Genomic DNA, 16006 nt, shown 5'->3' with positions numbered 1-16006 from the left:
GGGGTTAAAAGGGTTTAGAGGGGGTTACCGGATGTTACAAGGCGTAACATGGGGTTACAGAAGGTTACAAGGGGTTACAGGGGGTTACAAGGGGTTACGGGGGTTACAATGGTTAACATGGGGTTGCAAGGGGTTACAGGGGGTTACAAGAGGATACAAGGGGTTACAAAGGGTTACAGAGGGTTACAGAGGCTTAAAACGGGTTACAGGGGGTTAAAAGAGGTTACAGGGAGGTAACAAAGGGTTACAAGGGGTTACACGGGGTTACAGAAGGTTACAAAAGGTTACATGGCTTTGCAAGGGGTTACATGGGGTTACAAGAGGTTAAAAAAGGTTACAAAGGGTTACAGAGGGTTACAGGGGGTTACAAGGGGTTACAGGGTGTTAGAAGAGGTTACAGGGGGTAACAAAGGGTTAAAGGGGGTTACAAAAAAGTTACAAGAGGTTACAGGGGGTTGCAAGGGGTTACAGGGGGTTTGAACGGGTTACAGGAGGTTACAAGGGTTACCATGGGGTTACAAGGGGTTAAAGGGGGTTACAAAAGGTTACAAGGGGTTAAAAGGGGTTAGAGGGGGTTACAAGGGTTAATATGGGATTACAAGGGATTAAAGGGGGTTACAGAGGGTTACAGAGGGTAACAAGGGGTTACAGGGGGTTACAAGGGGTTACACGGGGTTAAAAGGGGTTAGAGGGGGTTACAAGGGGTTATAGGGGATTACAAGGGTTAACATGGGGTTACAAGGGATTACAGGGGGTCACAAGGGGGTTACAAGGGGTTACAAGGGGTTACAGGGGGCTACAAGGGGTTAGAGTGGGTTAAAATGGGTAACATGGGACTACAAGGGGTTACCTGGGGTTACAAGAGGTTAGAGGGGGTTACAAAGGGCTACAGGTGGTTACAAGGGGTTATAGGGGGGTTACAACGGGTAACAAAAGGTTGCAAAAGGTTACAGGGGGTTGCAAGAGGTTTCAGAGGGTTACAAGGGTTAACATAGGGTTACAGGAAGTTACAAGAGGTTACAAGGGGTTACAAAGGGTTAGAGGGGCTTACAAGGAGTTACAGGGGGTTACAGAAGGTTACAAGAGGTTACAGGGGGTTGCAAAAGGTTACAGGGGGTTACAAGGGGTTGCAGGGGGTTACAAGGGGTTACAACGGGGTAAAGGGGGTTACAAGAGGTTACAAGGGGTTACAGGGGGTTACAAGGGGTTGCAGGGGGTTACAAGGGTTAACATGGGGTTACAACGGGGTACAGGGGGTTACAAGAGGTTACAAGGGGTTAAAAAGGGGTTACAAAGGGTTACTAGGGTTACAGGGGGTTACAATGGGTAAAATGGGATTACAAGGGGTTACAGGGGGTTACAAAGGGTTACAGAGGGTTACAAGGGGTTACAATAAGTAACATGGGATTACAAGGGGTTACAGGGGGTTACAAAGGGTTACGGAGGGTTGCAACGGGTTAAAGGGGGTTACAAGGGGTTAAAAGGGGTTACAGAGGGTTACAAAGGGTAACATGGGATTACAAGGGGTTAAAGGGGGTTACAAGAGGTTAGAGGAGGTTACAAAGGGTTACAAGGGGTTACAGGGGGTTACAAGGGGTTACAAGGTGTTACAAGGGGTTACAGGGGGTTACAGGAGGTTAGAAGGGGTTACAGGGGGTTACAAGGGGTTACAGGGGGTTACAATGGGTAACATGGGATTACAAGGGATTAAAGGGGGTTAAAAGAGGTTAGAGGGGGTTACAAAGGGTTACAAGGGGTTACAGGGGGTTACAAGGGTTAACATGGGGTTACAGGGGGTTAAAAGGGGTTACAAAGGGTTACAGAGGGTTACAAGGGGTTACAGGGGTTAAAGGGGGGTAACAATGGGCATGGTGGGACTACAAGGGGTTAGAGGGGGTTACAAGAGGTAACAGGGGGTAACAAAGGGGTTACAGGGGGTTACAAGGCGTTACAGGGGGTTACAGAAGGTTACAAGAGGTTACAGGGGGTTACAAAAGGTTACAGAAGGTTTCAAGAGGCTACAGGGGTTTGCAAGGGGTTACAGGGGGTTACAAGGGTTAACATGGGGTTACGGGGGGTACAAGAGGTTACAAGGGGTTACAAGGGGTTTCAGGGGGTAACAAAGGGTTACAGGGGGTTACAAGGGTTAAAGGGGGTTACAAGGGGTTAAAGGGGGTTACATAAAGTTACAGGAGGTTACACGGGGTTTCAAGGGGTTACAGGGAGTTACAAGGGGTTAAAGGGGGGTTACAAGAGGTTTCAAGGGGTTACAAAGGGTTACAGAGGGTTACAAGGGGTTAGAGGGGGTTACAAGGGGTTAAAGGGGGTTTCAAGGGGTTACAGGGGGTTACAATGGGTAGTATGGGATTAGAAGGAGTTACAGGGGGTTACAAGAGGTTACAGGAGGTTACAAAGGGTTACAGGGGGTTACAGGGGGTTTCAAGGGGTTATAGGGGGTTACGAGGTGTTAGAGAAGGTTACAAGAGGTTACTGGGGTTGCAAGGGGTTAAAAGGGGTTTCAAGGGGTTACAGGGTGTTGCAAGGGTTAACATGGGGTTACAAGGGGTTACAAGAGGTTACAAGGGGTTACAAAGGGTTACAGGGGGTTACAGGGGGTCCAAGGGGTTATAGGGGGTTACGAGGTGTTAGAGAAGGTTAGAAGAGGTTACTGGGGGTTGCAAGGGGTTAAAAGGGGTGTTAAGGGGTTACAGGGTGTTGAAAGGGTTAACATGGGTTACAAGGGGTTACAGGGGGTTACAAGAGGTTACAAGGGGTTACAAAGGGTTACAGGGGGTTACAAAGGGGTACAGGGGGTTCCAAAGTGTTACAGGGGGTTCCAAGGGGTTACAGAAGGTCAAAAGAGGTTACGGGGGGTTACAAGAGGTGACAGTGGGTTACAAAGGGTTAGAGGGGGTCACAAAGGGTTACAGGGGGTTTCAAGGGGTTACAGGGGGTTGCAAGGGGTTACAGGGGGTTGCAAGGGGTTACAGGGGGTTACAGGGGTTTACAAGGGTTAACATGGGGTTACAAGGGGTTACAGGGGGTTACAAGAGGTTACAAGGGGTTACAAAGGGTTACAGAGGGTTACAAGGGGTTACAGGGGGTTACAAGGGGTTACAGGGGGTTACAATGGGTAACATGGATTACAAGGGGTTACAGGGGGTTACAAGAGGTTACAGGGGGTTACAAAGGGTTACAGAGGGTTACAAGGGGTTACAAGGGTTACAGGGGGTTACAGGGGGTAACATGGGATTGCAAGGGGTTACAGGGGGTTACGAGAGGTTACAGGGGTTTACAAGGGGTTACAAGGGTTAACATGGGGTTGCAAGGGGTTACAGGGGGTTACAAGAGGTTACAGGGGGTTACAAAGCGTTACAGAGGGTTACAAAAGGTTACAAGGGGTTACAGGGGGTTACAGGGGGTAACATGGGATTGCAAGGGTTACAGGGGGTTACGAGAGGTTACAGGGGTTTACAAGGGGTTACAAGGGTTAACATGGGGTTACAAGGGGTTACAGGGGGTTACAAGAGGTTACAAGGGGTTACAAAGGGTTACAGAGGGTTACAAGGGGTTACAGGGGGTTACAATGGGTAACATGGGATTACAAGGGGTTACAGGGGGTTACAAGAGGTTACAGGGGGTTACAAAGGGTTACAGAGGGTTACAAGGGGTTACAAGGGGTTACAGGGGGTTACAGGGGGTAACATGGGATTGCAAGGGGTTACAGCGGGTTACGAGAGGTTACAGGGTTTACAAGGGGTTACAAGGGTTAACATGGGGTTGCAAGGGTTTACAGGGGGTTACAAGAGGTTACAAAGGGTTACAAGGGGGTACAAGGGGTAACATGGGATTACAAGGGGTTACAAGAGGTTACAGGGGGTTTCAAGGGGTTACAGGGGGTTACAATGGGTAGTATGGGATTACAAGGGGTTACAGGGGGTTACAAGAGGTTACAAAGGGTTACAGGGGGTTACAGGGGGTTTCAAGGGGTTATAGGGGGTTACGAGGTGTTAGAGAAGGTTACAACAGGTTACAGGGGGTTACAAGGGGTTACAGAAGGTTACAAGAGGTTACAGGGGGTTAAAAGAGGTTACAGGGGGTTACAAGAGGTGACAGGGGGTTACAAAGGGTTACAGGGGGTTTCAAGGGGTTACAGGGGGTTCCAAGGGGTTACAGGGGGTTGCAAGGGGTTACAGGGGTTTGCAAGGAGTTACAGGGGGTTACAAGGGGTTAGAGGGGTTTACAAGGGTTAACATGGGCTTACAATGGGTTACAGGGGGTTACAAGAGGTTACAAGGGGTTACAGGGGGTTACAATGGGTAACATGGGATTACAAGGGGTTACCGGGGGTGATAAGAGGTTACAGGGGGTTACAAAGGGTTACAGAGGGTTACAAGGGGTTACAGGGGGTTACAACGGGTTACAGGGGGTTACAATGGGCAACATGGATTACAAGGGGTTACAGGGGGTTACAAGCGGTTACAGGGGTTTACAAGGGGTTACAAGGGTTAACATGGGGTCCCAAGGGGTTACAAGAGGTTACAAAGGGTTACAAAGGGTTACAGAGGGTTAGAAGGGGTTAGAGGGGTTACAAGGGTTAAAAGGGGGTTTCAAGCGGTTACAGGGGGTTACAATGGGTAATATGGGATTACAAGGGGTTACAGGGGGTTACAAGAGGTTACAAGAGGTTACAAAGGGTTACAGGGGGTTACAGGGGGTTCCAAGGGGTTATAGGGGGTTACGAGGTGTTAGAGAAGGTTAGAAGAGGTTACTGGGGGTTGCAAGGGGTTAAAAGGGGTTTTAAGGGGTTACAGGGTGTTGCAAGGGTTAACATGGGGTTACAAGGGGTTACAGGGGGTTACAATAGGTTACAAAGGGTTACAAGGGGGTACAAGGGGTAACATGGGATTACAAGGGGTTACAAGAGGTTACAGGGGGTTTCAAGGGGTTACAGGGGGTTACAATGGGTAGTATGGGATTACAAGGGGTTACAGGGGGTTACAAGAGGTTACAAAGGGTTACAGGGGGTTACAGGGGGTTTCAAGGGGTTATAGGGGGTTACGAGGTGTTAGAGAAGGTTACAACAGGTTACAGGGGGTTACAAGGGGTTACAGAAGGTTACAAGAGGTTACAGGGGTTAAAAGAGGTTACAGGGGGTTACAAGAGGTGACAGGGGGTTACAAAGGGTCACACGGGGTTTCAAGGGGTTACAGGGGGTTCCAAGGGGTTACAGGGGGTTGCAAGGGGTTACAGGGGTTTGCAAGGAGTTACAGGGGGTTACAAGGGGTTAGAGGGGTTTACAAGGGTTAACATGGGCTTACAATGGGTTACAGGGGGTTACAAGAGGTTACAAGGGGTTACAGGGGGTTACAATGGGTAACATGGGATTACAAGGGGTTACCGGGGGTGATAAGAGGTTACAGGGGGTTACAAAGGGTTACAGAGGGTTACAAGGGGTTACAGGGGGTTACAACGGGTTACAGGGGGTTACAATGGGCAACATGGGATTACAAGGGGTTACAGGGGGTTACAAGCGGTTACAGGGGTTTACAAGGGGTTACAAGGGTTAACATGGGGTCCCAAGGGGTTACAAGAGGTTACAAAGGGTTACAAAGGGTTACAGAGGGTTAGAAGGGGTTAGAGGGGGTTACAAGGGGTTAAAAGGGGGTTTCAAGCGGTTACAGGGGGTTACAATGGGTAATATGGGATTACAAGGGGTTACAGGGGGTTACAAGAGGTTACAAGAGGTTACAAAGGGTTACAGGGGGTTACAGGGGGTTCCAAGGGGTTATAGGGGGTTACGAGGTGTTAGAGAAGGTTAGAAGAGGTTACTGGGGGTTGCAAGGGGTTAAAAGGGTTTTAAGGGGTTACAGGGTGTTGCAAGGGTTAACATGGGGTTACAAGGGGTTACAGGGGGTTACAAGAGGTTACAAGGGGTTACAAAGGGTTACAGGGGGTTACAAAGGGGTACAGGGGGTTCCAAGGGGTTACATGGGGTTCCAAGGGGGTTACAGAAGGTTAAAAGAGGTTACGGGGGGTTACAAGAGGTGACAGTGGGTTACAAAGGGTTAGAGGGGGTCACAAAGGGTTACAGGGGGTTTCAAGGGGTTACAGGGGGTTGCAAGGGGTTACAAGGGGTTACAGGGGTTTACAAGGGTTAACATGGGGTTACAAGGGGTTACAGGGGGTTACAAGAGGTTACAAGGGGTTACAAAGGGTTACAGAGGGTTACAAGGGGTTACAGGGGGTTACAAGGGGTTACAGGGGGTTACAATGGGTAACATGGGATTACAAGGGGTTACAGGGGGTTACAAGAGGTTACAGGGGGTTACAAAGGGTTACAGAGGGTTACAAGGGGTTACAGGGGGTTACAGGGGGTAACATGGGATTGCAAGGGGTTACAGGGGGTTACGAGCGGTTACAGGGGTTTACAAGGGGTTACAAGGGTTAACATGGGGTTGCAAGGGGTTACAGGGGGTTACAAGAGGTTACAGGGGGTTACAAAGGGTTACAGAGGGTTACAAGGGGTTACAAGGGGTTACAGGGGGTTACAGGGGGTTACAGGGGGTTAGAAGGGGTTACAGGGGGTTACAAGGGGTTACAGGGGGTTACAATGGGTAACATGGGATTACAAGGGATTAAAGGGGGTTAAAAGAGGTTAGAGGGGGTTACAAAGGGTTACAAGGGGTTACAGGGGGTTACAAGGGTTAACATGGGGTTACAGGGGGTTAAAAGGGGTTACAAAGGGTTACAGAGGGTTACAAGGGGTTACAGGGGTTAAAGGGGGGTAACAATGGGCATGGTGGGACTACAAGGGGTTAGAGGGGGTTACAAGAGGTAACAGGGGGTAACAAAGGGGTTACAGGGGGTTACAAGGCGTTACAGGGGGTTACAGAAGGTTACAAGAGGTTACAGGGGGTTACAAAAGGTTACAGAAGGTTTCAAGAGGCTACAGGGGTTTGCAAGGGGTTACAGGGGATTACAAGGGTTAACATGGGGTTACGGGGGGTACAAGAGGTTACAAGGGGTTACAAGGGGTTTCAGGGGGTAACAAAGGGTTACAGGGGGTTACAAGGGGTTAAAGGGGGTTACATAAAGTTACAGGAGGTTACACGGGGTTTCAAGGGGTTACAGGGAGTTACAAGGGGTTAAAGGGGGTTACAAGAGGTTTCAAGGGGTTACAAAGGGTTACAGAGGGTTACAAGGGGTTAGAGGGGGTTACAAGGGGTTACAGGGGGTTTCAAGGGGTTACAGGGGGTTACAATGGGTAGTATGGGATTAGAAGGAGTTACAGGGGGTTACAAGAGGTTACAGGAGGTTACAAAGGGTTACAGGGGGTTACAGGGGGTTTCAAGGGGTTATAGGGGGTTACGAGGTGTTAGAGAAGGTTACAAGAGGTTACTGGGGGTTGCAAGGGGTTAAAAGGGGTTTCAAGGGGTTACATGGTGTTGCAAGGGTTAACATGGGGTTACAAGGGTTACAGAGGGTTACAAGAGGTTACAAGGGGTTACAAAGGGTTACAGGGGGTTACAGGGGGTCCAAGGGGTTATAGGGGGTTACGAGGTGTTAGAGAAGGTTAGAAGAGGTTACTGGGGTTGCAAGGGGTTAAAAGGGGTTTTAAGGGGTTAGAGGGTGTTGAAAGGGTTAACATGGGGTTACAAGGGGTTACAGGGGGTTACAAGGGGTTACAAAGGGTTACAGGGGGTTACAAAGGGGTACAGGGGGTTCCAAGGGGTTACATGGGGTTCCAAGGGGTTACAGAAGGTCAAAAGAGGTTACGGGGGGTTACAAGAGGTGACAGTGGGTTACAAAGGGTTAGAGGGGGTCACAAAGGGTTACAGGGGGTTTCAAGGGGTTACAGGGGGTTGCAAGGGGTTACAGGGGGTTACAGGGGTTTACAAGGGTTAACATGGGGTTACAAGGGGTTACAGGGGTTACAAGAGGTTACAAGGGGTTACAAAGGGTTACAGAGGGTTACAAGGGGTTACAGGGGGTTACAGGGGGTTACAATGGGTAACATGGGATTACAAGGGGTTACAGGGGGTTACAAGAGGTTACAGGGGGTTACAAAGGGTTACAGAGGGTTACAAGGGGTTACAAGGGGTTACAGGGGGTTACAGGGGGTAACATGGGATTGCAAGGGGTTACAGGGGGTTACGAGAGGTTACAGGGGTTTACAAGGGGTTACAAGGGTTAACATGGGGTTGCAAGGGGTTACAGGGGATTACAACAGGTTACAGGGGGTTACAAAGGGTTACAGAGGGTTACAAAAGGTTACAAGGGGTTACAGGGGGTTACAGGGGGTAACATGGGATTGCAAGGGGTTACAGGGGGTTACGAGAGGTTACAGGGGTTTACAAGGGGTTACAAGGGTTAACATGGGGTTACAAGGGGTTACAGGGGGTTACAAGAGGTTACAAGGGGTTACAAAGGGTTACAAGGGGTTACAGGGGGTTACAAGGGGTTACAGGGGGTTACAATGGGTAACATGGGATTACAAGGGGTTACAGGGGGTTACAAGAGGTTACAGGGGATTACAAAGGGTTACAGAGGGTTACAAGGGGTTACAAGGGGTTACAGGGGGTTACAGGGGGTAACATGGGATTGCAAGGGGTTACAGGGGGTTACGAGAGGTTACAGGGGTTTACAAGGGGTTACAAGGGTTAACATGGGGTTGCAAGGGGTTACAGGGGGTTACAAGAGGTAACAAAGGGTTACAAGGGGGTACAAGGGGTAACATGGGATTACAAGGGGTTACAAGAGGTTACAGGGGGTTTCAAGGGGTTACAGGGGGTTACAATGGGTAGTATGGGATTACAAGGGGTTACAGGGGGTTACAAGAGGTTACAAAGGGTTACAGGGGGTTACAGGGGGTTTCAAGGGGTTATAGGGGGTTACGAGGTGTTAGAGAAGGTTACAACAGGTTACAGGGGGTTACAAGGGGTTACAGAAGGTTACAAGAGGTTACAGGGGGTTAAAAGAGGTTACAGGGGGTTACAAGAGGTGACAGGGGGTTACAAAGGGTTACAGGGGGTTTCAAGGGGTTACAGGGGGTTCCAAGGGGTTACAGGGGGTTGCAAGGGGTTACAGGGGTTTGCAAGGAGTTACAGGGGGTTACAAGGGGTTAGAGGGGTTTACAAGGGTTAACATGGGCTTACAATGGGTTACAGGGGGTTACAAGAGGTTACAAGGGGTTACAGGGGGTTACAATGGGTAACATGGGATTACAAGGGGTTACCGGGGGTGATAAGAGGTTACAGGGGGTTACAAAGGGTTACAGAGGGTTACAAGGGGTTACAGGGGGTTACAACGGGTTACAGGGGGTTACAATGGGCAACATGGGTTTACAAGGGGTTACAGGGGGTTACAAGCGGTTACAGGGGTTTACAAGGGGTTACAAGGGTTAACATGGGGTCCCAAGGGGTTACAAGAGGTTACAAAGGGTTACAAAGGGTTACGGAGGGTTAGAAGGGGTTAGAGGGGGTTACAAGGGGTTAAAAGGGGGTTTCAAGCGGTTACAGGGGGTTACAATGGGTAATATGGGATTACAAGGGGTTACAGGGGGTTACAAGAGGTTACAAGAGGTTACAAAGGGTTACAGGGGGTTACAGGGGGTTCCAAGGGGTTATAGGGGGTTACGAGGTGTTAGAGAAGGTTAGAAGAGGTTACTGGGGGTTGCAAGGGGTTAAAAGGGGTTTTAAGGGGTTACAGGGTGTTGCAAGGGTTAACATGGGGTTACAAGGGGTTACAGGGGGTTACAAAGGGGTACAGGGGGTTCCAAGGGGTTACATGGGGTTCCAAGGGGTTACAGAAGGTTAAAAGAGGTTACGGGGGGTTACAAGAGGTGACATTGGGTTACAAAGGGTTAGAGGGGGTCACAAAGGGTTACAGGGGGTTTCAAGGGGTTACAGGGGGTTCCAAGGGGTTACAGGGGGTTGCAAGGGGTTACAGGGGGTTGCAAGGGGTTACAGGGGGTTACAAGGGGTTACAGGGGGTTACAGGGTGTTACAGGGTGTTACAAGAGGTTACAAGAGGTTACAAAGGGTGACAGAGGGTTACAAGGGGTTACAGGGGGTTACAAGGGATTTCAGGTGGTTACAATGGGTAACATGGGATTACAAGGGGTTACAGAGGGTTACAAGAGGTTACAAGGGGTTACAAAGGGTTACAGAGGGTTACAACGGGTTACAGGGGGTTACAAGGGGTTACAGGGGGTTCCAAGGGTTATAGGGGGTTACAAGGGGTTACAGAAGGTTACAAGAGGTTACAGGGGGTTGGAAGGGGTTACAGAGGGTTACAAGGGGTTACAGGGGGTTACAAGGGTTGACATGGGTTTACAGGGGGTTACAAGAGGTGACAAGGGGTTATAAAGGGTGACAGAGGGTTACAGGGGGTTTCAAGGGGTTACAGGTGGTTACAATGTGTAACATGGGGTTACAAGGGGTTAGAGGGGGTTACAAGAGGTTACGGGGGGTTACAAAGGGTCACAGGGGGTTACAATGGGTAACATGAGGTTAGAAGGGGTTATAGGGGGTAAAAACAGTATACGGGGGGTTACAAAGGGTTGCAAGTGGTACAAGGGGTTACAAAGGCTTACAGAGGGTTTCAAGGGGTTACAGGGGGTTACAAGGGGTTACAGGGGTTTACAAGGGGTTACAGGGGGTAACAATTGGTAACATGGGGTTACAGGGGGTTACAATGGGTAGCAAGGTTACAAGGGGTTACAAGAGGTTACAGGGGGTTACAAAGGGTCACAGGGGGTTACAATGGGTAACATGAGGTTAGAAGGGGTTATAGGGGGTAAAAACAGTATACGGGGGGTTACAAAGTGTTACAAGTGGTACAAGGGGTTACAAAGGCTTACAGAGGGTTTCAAGGGGTTACAGGGGTTTACAAGGGGTTACAGGGGGTAACAATTGGTAACATGGGGTTACAGGGGGTTACAATGGGTAGCAAGGTTACAAGGGGTTACAAGAGGTTACAGGGGGTTACAAAGGGTTACAGGGGGTTACAAGGGGTACCTATACTTAATTACGAAAATCGTTATTTGAAATTACTCTAATCTAACTCTTAAGTCTTACATGAAGTCAAAGCATTGTCGCGAAAAACGGTATAAGGATGGCGTTAAAAAAGTATTAGATCCCATCGGCCTTTAAACCCCTTGAACAGGTTTACACAACGTATTATTCCTTATCGCCTCCACACTTAATACCCGATCTACAGTGCAGGGGAAACCAAAGCAATAAAAAATACTACGTGGTGTAAACTTCATCAGGTGTCCAAGGGTTTAAGGCCGATGGAAATGCTAACCAAAGTTAAGCAATCTTTAGGAGGAATTTCCTTATGATGGATTTATCCTTTCCGCTACCGTTACAAGTAAAAAACTCTTAAACTCCTTACTAAATGTTTGGGTTCCATGTTGAATATGATTCTGATTTACTTTATTAGTACGTAGTTCGCAGGTCTTTAATTTGGCGTTTTTCGCGATTGTAAAAAGATGCGATGGCAAGTGTCTCAAAGATCTCAGGGTCTAAACTGGCGAAAACGTTTGTGTCTTAATTGCTTTAAAGATCCCTTGCATAAGTGGATAAATATTTACCTTGGCTATTGCAGCAGGCTGGAAATCTTCGTTTTCAATGTACGGTTGGATTTTCTGAATAACGGTGTCAGGAATATTATCCTAAATGTAATTCAATAAGAGATGTGAAAAAATTGTTACACCATTTATTCTGCAAGGAATTTCTGAAAGGCATGGTCGGAAGAAAATCAATGACACTTCACCTTGTCATACTTGAAGAGGCCTTCAAGGAACTTGCCAGGATCCTGTAACAGAGCTTTTCCAGGCTCCCAATAGTCATCCACCTTGGTACCAACCTACACGGATTGTAACACATATTGTTTTATAGTAGCTCTCATTGGTTTCTTCGAGGCCACATGACAAACTGTTTCCCGCCAAACGTTTCTGAGTAGATAACGTCGCAAAATCTGCGTCGTCATGGGGTAACAGTGTACTTTACCACGGACTTTGAACCGCTTGGTGAGATTAACATAAATTTGACAAGCAGACGTTTTTCTGCGTGGGCTAGACAACAAATCTTTTAATGACTGCTCCTTCCGAAAAAAGTTAAAATTGTTTTATAGAATCTCAATGCTTCCCTTAGCTTCACCTCGGGATTGAGATTCTGACATCGACATTCTCGAAAAAAGTCATCAAGTGTTTGATAACCGACTCACAGTGGAACCTGTATAATTCGGCCCAAAGTTTCTTATTTGAAAAAGTGTTTAGAACAATGACGACCTAAGAAAATTGACATCTGACCTCGCCCACTGGGTATTTCAGTCATCCGTAGTAGCGTCATTATAAATAGGTTCAATGGCATCTGGAAAGGCAAATTTATTATTGAAAGGCAAATGGCTGTGGAACAAAGAGCAACTCTCTCTATGGCGACACCAAGTGCCGTCTTAGATAGAGTCAAATAGTAACTGAAGGGACATAGGGCGCTTATTAGGGCGGTGTCTGTCTTATTATAAGGTACTTGTTGGACCGCATTTTCTAGCAGTGCAAGTCAACGAGTGACCAAAACACCCTACTTGACCAATCCTTCAAGTAGTGTCCTTATTTTGCATACCTTCTCTCCAGCAACCTTCTTCGCTTTGACGCCTTTCATGATACTGACGGCTTCAATCACCAGCTTTACTCCAGGAGGAGGACGCTGAAGGGCTCGAACCTGTTACGAAGGCAAACACAAAATGCACTCAATAGAGACCTTTAGATTCGAGGAAGAGATTTAACTTAAAGTTTTTTCGCGTATTCTTAAAAAAAGCTATGTTGGAAGTTCCCTGACAGTACACAATCTTTAGTCTCTTGTTCACTAATTGTGAAGGGATAAATTAATGCGATGTTTTTATTTGTTAGGGACGGACTATTAAGAAACGCTATAAGGGGTAGGGGAAAGCCGAGTCGCATGAATTTTTTTTCCGTTAACGTTTCGCTTGTATGAATTTTTTTAGGCCAGTACATGAATATTTTTCAGGGTTACTTAACGTGCATGAACTTTTTTTTCATGTCATTTTCTCTTGGGCGTTTTTTTTTTTTAAATTCCGCCGCCCCCTCATAAGTTTTCTAATTATTCATCCCTTAGTGAGATCAAAATGACAGGAATGCTATAGAACGTTGGGCACCTTCAAGTCCACAAAAACATATCACAAGGACGTCTGACGGGCTTCTAACCATTTCACGCTATTAACTATGGTATAACTATTTAAATCAAAACAACCAAGAAGTCACTCGTCTGCTGTATGCAGCTTTTAAACGTCGTTAATCCATGGTAAAGATACCAAATTGTCACTGAACAAATAAAATTTTGTGACAGATGATTATCTGTCTTTTTTCCTCACCTCAACCACATCTGTTTTGTTCAAGGACTTTAGACTTGTTAAGGCAGCTTCCTATAGATATAATAAAACCGAAATGGAATGAAATCACACAGAAAAAGAATAAGTGAATAAGTTCTGGAGATTGTTCGGGTCTTTCTGCTTAAAAAGGTATTATCAAGGGAATTTTCCCAAGTTTTCGTGTAAACTGTACAACCATTATATAGGTTCACTGGCTGGCGCACAAAATAACCCCTCAACAACAAGAGAAAGACAATTAATCTCCAAGGGGTAAGCAAACCATAATGAATAGCTTTCGACCGATTTTCCCAAATGGCACTGCGAAAGTTATGATCGTGGCCTTATACTTTTAATCTCCTAAAAAAATGAATAGACTACAAAACAGCTCGTATTTTTTCGCAGTGCAAGAACGCGGGAGCGGTCAAACAAAAGTACTGGGGAGAGGGAGGAGCGAGGGTTAAAACAAAGAGTGAGTCTGGGAAGAGACGCGAAAAGTTTTTCTTTTCTTTCGCCTCACACGCTCGTTCGCGAAAAAATCTCACGCGGGCGCCTTGAAAAATCGACTGTTTTGCAGTCTAATTAATGAAATAATGAAAATATGATGAACAATACTGCACCAATGCTGGAAGGGCCTCGTCCAAATCTCTCTGAGCATCATCCGCAATGGCCTGAGTCTCGGCGGCTTTCTTACCGGCCTCTTCTTCCTCTCGTTGTACAACAACTTTGGTCTCATTAGCAACCACCTAAGCATAATAAACATGGAAACAACGTGAGCTACCATAGAAACGCATACACTGTTTATAGGCTTCCATCAACTCGGCCCTGGTTATTAGATCACGCTATTTTGTTCACGGTCATAAAAGATTGAATAGGGCCATTGTCAAATAAATGATATACACCTAATTCCAATAACGTTGTCGTAGAAAAATGAAAAATGGAAAAAACCGACTAGGAATTAATTAGGCTAATTAAGGGCTTGTTTATATGGAGGTGGGGGACCCCAGGTAGGTGAGGTAACCCGCTTAGGTGGGTTTAAAAAATAACCATCCTTTACATGCAATCTTAAACCCCGCCATCCCTGGGTGCACTTTCTCAAGTTTTTTGGCCGCAATGCACGTAAACAAGAAAAATACTGGCAAACCACGTGTTTTGGCGATTAATGCTCTTGTACACTCATTTGCTGCTCTTGCTGCAACCTTCAGTGCTGTGGCTTTCTATTGTTACCTTTAATAATGATTCAAAGCCACCGCCAAAGTGAATTTTGCGCGAATTTGATGTATCACGAATCCGAACCCTGCTAGGCGGGTTACCCCACCTTGAAACGTTTACATGGCAAAATTTGACCGCGGCTGAGAGGGTTACCCTGTCTGGCAGACCAGGCTACCCGCCTTGGCGGGTCACCCCACCTATCATGTAAACGCAATCTTATCAAAACGAGACATTATATGGACATGTGAGTTACCCCACCTAAACGGGTTACCTCACCTACCTGGGGTTCCCCTCCTCCACGAAAACAGGCCCTAAGCCACAATCGCAGGGTGGACTCATTTGCAGCCGTTGCATTTCCCCGCTAGAATTTTTGTTGTTGTTGTTTTTCAATGTTGAATAAATAGCAAATTCCAACAGGCAAAGAGGACGTCCATGTGCGGATACTGCAAATTAATTCATTAGGCTTATTAGCCCAATTAATTCCTATTTGGCTTTTCCCTTTTTTTCATTTTCCTAAGACAACGTCACTGCAATTATATTAGCTGTATCTTACCGAGTCAACTTTGATTTTCTCCATCGTCTCGACGGTTTCTTCGGCTGCCTGAGCTAGTAAAGGCTGCATGGACTCCAATTCTTCCTGTAATTTCTCCACCTCATCAGCTGTGCTTAACAACTATGCAGCGAAGATGAGAAAAATCATAGAATTAAAACCAACAACGTCTTCAACACAGAATGCAGAACGTTTTCACGTGGCTTCTTGTCGACGTTCATGTACGGAAAACAATAGGGAGCTTAACCAACAACGACGGCTACAAAAACGTCACTTAAAAAGTGAATTCGCACCGCTTCAAAATTTATCGCGCTTATTCCATCTCGTTTAATTCGTTAAATTGGTTATTCTTTTTGGAGTAGAATTCTAAAGGACTGTATCAAAGTTCAAGAAAAGAAAAAGAAAGTTATTGTCTTGTGTTCCCGTTCTCAAAAAACGGGAAATTAGGCACGTTCACGTAGTAATCGTGCATTGACGGCTAAGAAATGTACAAAAAAGCGTGATGCACGTGCGATGTTGTTGTTTTACCAATGTAAACCTATTGCATTTTTGCCGTTCTCGTTGCCGTCGCCGTCGCCGTTGCTTAAGCTCCCTAATGGCCAAACCAGGAGCGTGAGATCAAGACCGCTGGATTTTGGCTAACTTCTTTTCTGCGTTTTTATGGACCGAGACGAGGTCTAGTTCAATAAAATCACAAAATTGAAAGAGGCCAATAGTCGACCGAACAAGCATGGTCAATAAAGGATTTATTATATGTCGAAAAAGAAAACTTTCTCTTGCGTGTGGGACTAACGCGGGAAATCCCGAGCGGGCTCGATAGGCCCATCTTGCCCGCTTGAGTAGCCAATGGGA

At 47.0% G+C, this 16006-nt stretch overlaps 1 protein-coding gene across 1 annotated transcript in view; it reads right to left on the bottom strand.

Moving 5' to 3' along the window:
* The window catches only part of LOC140935536 (dynein axonemal heavy chain 1-like), an 88200-nt gene that overhangs the window by 33400 nt on the left and 38794 nt on the right, over nt 1-16006 (bottom strand). Inside the window, exons 50-55 of the mRNA XM_073385096.1 lie at nt 15158-15277; nt 14013-14138; nt 13399-13449; nt 12630-12728; nt 11782-11874; nt 11600-11680 (exon numbers count right to left, since the gene is read on the bottom strand). Coding sequence (XP_073241197.1) covers nt 11600-11680; nt 11782-11874; nt 12630-12728; nt 13399-13449; nt 14013-14138; nt 15158-15277 — 570 coding nt within the window. The remainder of the gene's footprint in view (nt 1-11599; nt 11681-11781; nt 11875-12629; nt 12729-13398; nt 13450-14012; nt 14139-15157; nt 15278-16006) is intronic.

Source organism: Porites lutea, chromosome 4 (assembly GCF_958299795.1).
Source record: "Porites lutea chromosome 4, jaPorLute2.1, whole genome shotgun sequence".
NCBI classification, from domain to species: domain Eukaryota; kingdom Metazoa; phylum Cnidaria; class Anthozoa; order Scleractinia; family Poritidae; genus Porites; species Porites lutea.
The sequence above is the reverse complement of the archived record's forward strand: the minus strand, read 5'-3'. Positions and strand labels throughout refer to the sequence as shown.